Genomic DNA, 6000 nt, shown 5'->3' on the forward strand with positions numbered 1-6000 from the left:
CGAAACGCAGTCATTAGAAAGACCAGAGTAACTGTGATTGCGTTATGTTGTTAGGTGTGTCTATGTATGTGTGTGTATGCAAAATGTCCACAGCATTTAATTATTGGTTCTGTTATGAGCAGATTTAAATAAGTTGATAATACTAGGGCTTTATGTAATTTCTTTTTACTAGGCAATTATAGGCTGTATTATATCCTGGCAGCAAAGTATTGTGGGGCATCTTATTAAGCACAGAGCCAGTGAAAACTGATGAACAATTCTGCTGAACTAGGCATGCAATTTAGAAAGCAATAATACACAAATCCAATTTAGCACACAATTGATACCGCCGCACGTCAGCACATGTAACTATCATAGCCACAAATTAAATTGGGATGGGCCTATTTTGCAACAGCACAGGCCAAGATTAAATATATTTGTTCTCAACTTAACAACTTGCTGACTGTAAATAATAACAATCTCATCCATGCTGCCCCCTAGACGCTTTCTAAATACTTATTTTTAAACCACACAACAGGTAACAGGTGTGGAAAACATCTTGTTCTCTGTCGGGAGCTGAACCCCAGCGCTGCCCTGGCTGGCCGGGCGAGCAGGACGAGCGCGGCGGTGACGGCGCTGGCCGTGTCCAGGTAGGGAAAATGCCCAGCAGAGGGGCCCTGGGCTGGGCTCCTGCTGCTCCTCCGGGTTGGGGCTTTTGAGAGCTCAGCTGGACCTCTTGTAGCCAAAAGCAGTCCCTCAAGGAGCTAGCCTGGCTAGGTGCATTAATGAATGCTGTTGGGGGAGTCATTGGATAGGTAGGAGACAAGCCAGGAGCAATAGCAGGTTTTGGCCAGAATAGTTGTAGAACTTAGTAGCTGCTACACCATCTCTGCAACATGGAAATAACTCCTATCTTTGGAGATGCTGGAGATACTACCTCCTTAAAATGTGAACAGGAAGTTTTTGGCCAAACAACAGTTTGCTGTTCAACTCCTCTCAGTTTGCACAGCCAGCAGTATTTTGTTTATTCAAGCCCCTCCCGCAGTCATCTGGCTGTAATGTTTGTTGTTATCTCCTAGTCCAGGATGTTATGATGTACTGAAAAAAACTTACTGTCTCTTTCTCTGGAAGTGTTGCAATTTTGACAGTTGATAAAACGTCCCTGCATTCTGCATGCTCAGCCTTAGAGCAGTTAGTGTGATGTTGATGTGCATTGAAAGGGGGAACATTCAGGGTGAGGGTTACTTGCATTACTGTTGGTGGCACTGCATGCAGCAGAGGTTTCATTGGCTGAAACCAGGACATTGTGCTAACAAGTCTGAATTCTGAATCTGGACAGCAGATTATTTAACATCCATAGACTCTCAGAGAAGGCTAAGACCTTCTGAGCTCGTTTAGTTGTCCCAAACTCACCCACTGAACTCTAGAAAATTTTGGATCCAATTCTAAGCTCAATCTTTGAACTACCAAACTCTGAATATTTAATAACATGGGTCTTCAATTTTAACTTTAAAGAGAATGTTCGCCCCTGAATATTGCATCCTCCTAATTGCTGCACATACAGAAAAATCCTTGATCCTGTTTGTGTCATCTCCCTCAACATGGTTTTCTTTTTCTCTCTTTCTCAAGAAATTCCTCCAAGCTCCTAGTTGGTGATGACTGGGGAAGACTCTACTGCTGGTCTGTGGATGGGTAGGAAGAAACAGTCAAGATTTCTTGGTTTTTCAACCTTTTGGATGGAGAGAAAATTTATCCTTCAGAGCATGAGAGAAGCAGAGAAACTGGAAGCCTCTGGTTGGGGACTGAATGTTAAGGGAGTTGTTGGACTGACCCTGGAGTCAAGCATAATTTAAATTAGACACTGGACCCCAAAGTTGTGAGAGAAACTGACACATATGCACATAGACAATGAGATTTTTTGTAGTATTTGTCTTGGGAAAACTTTTGTATTTAAAATGTTATTTTAGATACTGAATTTGACATAATACATTGTATTTCACAAATATTATTTAGAAAATAAAACTGCCTTGATTATGCCAAAGAGCAGTGTAGCTTAATAATAACATATTGTATTTTTAATATAATGGGATAAAAAATACTTGTGCTTCAAACAGGTAAATGAGTATGTCCCAGTATTTTTGTTCTTCACTGACATGCAAGAATATTAATATCTCCATTCTTACTCTTTCCTTCTCCCTGAATTTGCATTAAAATATATGCATGCCTTTTGAAAAGCTATTTTGTTTGCAAAGTGGAGTTTGGAATTCCCAGCCTGATGCTAGTGCTTTTATCCAGCACCTCTGTGAACATGTGTTATGGTGCAATGTTTCCTATCTCTGACTTTTTCTTTATAATAAGGCAGGCAAAATGTAAGGAATTGGTGAGGAGAAAGATCTGACATGGCTGGTCAACATATTCATTAATTTTCCTTCTTTTCTGTCTTCCTTCTAACCTTGTCTTTGTACTCTCTGGAAGTTCAGTATATAGGACATTTTCAGGATTTACCTCCACAATCTCCCTTTATGGTAAAAGTGACTATTTGTAGTAAATGAGGGCTGATACTATAATGTAATAAATTCATCTGCCATTTGTGTCCCTAGTGGGGATGGAAAAACAGTGAAAAATCAGCCTCTTTAACATTTTAGCATAATTGAAAGGAGTTAAATTGATAACTCCCTCTCCCTTCTGCTCCTCCTTGACCTGGTGAAGAGATTGAATACCTTAGCTCACATGCAGAAGGGCTGAACAGCCCCACAGGCAGAGCAGCAACCTGAACATGCAGACTGGGTCAGAGATGTGCCAGGAAGAACACGAAGGACACTAAGGGCATTTTGTTCATACCACTAAACACATCCTTGAGCAGATAGTTCCCTGATTTCCAGTGCACTGGGACTGGATAGCCAGCAGGAATGAAGCCCCATGTGTGCTGCAGATGAGGAGCTGCTGTATGCCAAAATCTTGGTGCTACATACTTGCTAGCATCATCAGGAGGAATCTGGAGTAGAACACAGGTTTTTACCAGTCTTCTTTTAATTACGTGATCAACTACTTCTTCCTATGGGACGCTGCTTAGCTAATGACTCTTCCTTTGAATTATGTTGCTGAAGGAGCAAATCCTCCTGTAGCAAACAGCCTCCTTCCCTACAGAGTGCTGAGACATGTCCTCACCACAGCCCCCCCGGGCTGGCCTGATCTCCACAGTGAGTGAGGTAATAGCTTGTGCAAAATGCAGTAATTAGATGTAAGCTCATGATGCAGGCATACAAGGAAGTCTGCATTATGTCTACACAGATAACATGTCTGGTCTTCCTTTCTGACCTCCACGTGCATGACTTGGTGAGTCAAAAGTCTTTCTGTGCTCAGGGAAACGTACACTGAACACAGGCCAGGACACACCAATATTTAAATCAAAATGTGGAGCAAATGTGAACTCTGCCTATCTTTATTTCTCCCGAGGAACCAGGTAAAGATCAATTGTCAACAAAGATATATTACTTCTTTCTTCTTCCTTCTGCACATTCCTTAGAAATAAGCTGGGATTTGGATATGCGGACAGCAAGACTTGGATTCCTGTCAACTGCAAATACAGCTTTACTGAACCATGGTAAAGGTGATTAGGAGCAGTGAAAAAAGGTCACTACCTGTGTTTTCATTTACCTGGTAAGCATCTTGAATAGCTTGCAAATTGTCTCTTCCTTCAGCTTTTCCATGCAGCCTGTTTGCCAAGAGCAGGTGGTCCCTGTTCTAGAGCTGGAGGGGCACTCACTGTGCAGCCTGGGCAGCTGCACAAATGCCTCCAATACTCCATACATCAACCTGGCTTTGTTTGGAATAAGAGCCCAGCTGTAGGCTGGCCATGCATGTATTTGACAGGCTCAGCTCCTTGTGCCTAACATCAGTTCTCTTAAATCTTCAATAGTTGCTTCAGCAACACCTGTTTTCAATCACAGAGACCAGGTCCAGAGTGTACATGTGTGAATGGAAGTCAGCATGTTAAATGTTTTCCCAAGTCAAGCTTCTCCTCATCTTCAAGGAGCTGTAATTTGGGAGGATATAAAAGGCAGATGAATATAAGTTGGTTGCAATTTTGTCCTGGTAGAAGTTCTCATTAGGAATGATTTGCTGTGCAACAATGCTTGGTTGAAAAAAATTTGGGTTCTTCTCTAGCTCCAGAGAATTTTTCCACAATGACATAAATCATTGGAAGAAACACATACTGTCAGTACCAAATGCATGACTCAGAGTGCAGAGTTAAGGCACAAATGTCAGCATCCTGCAGTCATCAAGTTTCTAGGCCTGATACAGCCTGTGTGTGTGACAGGGGTAGAATGCTACCAGGTAATTTTTCTACAGGTAAGTCTCTGGGACACAAAATTTTTGCTCAAAATTTGTAATAAGTGGTTGAAGAATCAGCTCTAACCACCCCTCTTGCAATCACCCATTTTAATATTTGTTTTGGTCTCCTGTGTATTTGGTAAATTTTGAATGTCCATGAAAATGTCCAGGACATTCCATCAGCTCTGGATGTGGAGGTGGCTTTGATTGATACATAGAAAAGACTTGGTGCTAGGTCAGGGGCAGCAGTGCTGTGAACTGTGAATATCCTGATGTGACGCTTGCTTGGGATGTAGGGGCAGCAGATCGAGAATATGCTTGGAAAATTAAATCTAGCAATTCCACAGCAAATACTTTTAGCACAACTCCATTGTTACTGTAAATGGAACAGTGTGAACATCAACAGACTGTTATAATTATCTCAGAATCTACTTTTGCATGGGCAAAAGTAGCTCAGGGTTAGAATTATCCTTAGAATAAATCCAATGCCATTAGGATAAGAAATGCAGAAATAAGTTTTAACTCTGCCCTATAGGGAAATGAAGAAGAGAAATGTGGAACAACCGAACATTTGTGACTTTAAAAACTAGTTTAATCTAATTGAGTACCATAAACCCTACAATGCCTTAATTACACATATTTGGTTATTACAGGCTATCTTGCTTCCTTTTTCAGCAACAGAACTCTTGTAAGTGTTACACTGAGCATTAAGTAGAGTCTGATCTCTAGCATCCTCCGGGCTAGTTAGCACTCATGAGGCAATATTTGCCTTATGCTGCAAGGCCTTTCCATCCTCAAAAAAAAAGAATTTGCTTGAACCTTTTTTGATAAAACTATGCAAGGAAATCTGTAATTCCCACAGGGAAGTTTTCCCTGTAGTTGTCACTATGTGCCACTCTTCCCAACTCAGGGATCAGTTGTGTTGCATTATTGGTGTCACTGTTCAGATGTGTGCATGCCAATTATTGTCACTGAAGTCACCCAGGCTGATGGGGAGGTGTGAGAGGGTACAGGCTGGTGTAATTCCTGTGGAGGATTGTCAGCTCTCTCTATACCTTTTTTCTGACAGAGAGTTTGCCATCAGAGCTCTTCCCAAGCATCATGAGGCTCATGAAAATTTGCCACATTAAATTTTTAAAGGGCTCATCTGAAAGGGTTCACCCTTATTCCCTTCACTAGGTTTAAGTGTCCTATGGAAATGTGGTACCCAGAACCAGGCAGCCTTCAGCAGCATCCTGGAATATTAGTGACCATAAGATTTGCTGTAATGAGTACTGAGCAAACGTGCCCTTCTGATGGGGACAGTGGTGCTTCTGTCCAGCAATCACTTGATGTATTTCATATTCAGGTGTTGCAACTCTATGCATGAGGAGACTCTGGTGTAGAGCAGTCATGGGAATAGCAGCAGCATGGGAACTTTCCTTGTTTCAGGTCAGGAATTGTCTCCTTGCTCAGTTTGGACATGAGGCTCTCAGGACTTTGTTTCTCCCTTGCACACATGTTCTCTGGCCAAGAGAGACAACCAATTCTCCTGTTCCTATGTCTACTCCAGTTTTGATGGAATTCTCTGCTCCCCTGAGGAGAGAACATGAGGTGAGCCACAGGGGCGAGAGTGCTCTTTGGCCCCTCCAGTGCTCAGCCCATTTCCTGCCATCTCCTGGCTGTGGCATCTCCAGGAGAAGTGGT

General features: G+C 42.2%; 1 protein-coding gene across 1 annotated transcript in view; it reads left to right on the top strand.

Annotated features, from left to right (window-relative positions):
* Positions 1-2492, top strand: part of WDFY4 (WDFY family member 4) — a 114964-nt gene extending 112472 nt beyond the window's left edge. The window contains exons 62-63 of the mRNA XM_074544945.1: positions 518-629; positions 1609-2492. Coding sequence (XP_074401046.1) covers positions 518-629; positions 1609-1675 — 179 coding nt within the window. The 3' untranslated portion in view covers positions 1676-2492. The remainder of the gene's footprint in view (positions 1-517; positions 630-1608) is intronic.
* Positions 2493-6000: the final 3508 nt, after the last annotated feature.

The sequence above is a fragment of the Zonotrichia albicollis genome, chromosome 7 (genome assembly GCF_047830755.1).
Source record: "Zonotrichia albicollis isolate bZonAlb1 chromosome 7, bZonAlb1.hap1, whole genome shotgun sequence".
Lineage (NCBI taxonomy): Eukaryota > Metazoa > Chordata > Aves > Passeriformes > Passerellidae > Zonotrichia > Zonotrichia albicollis.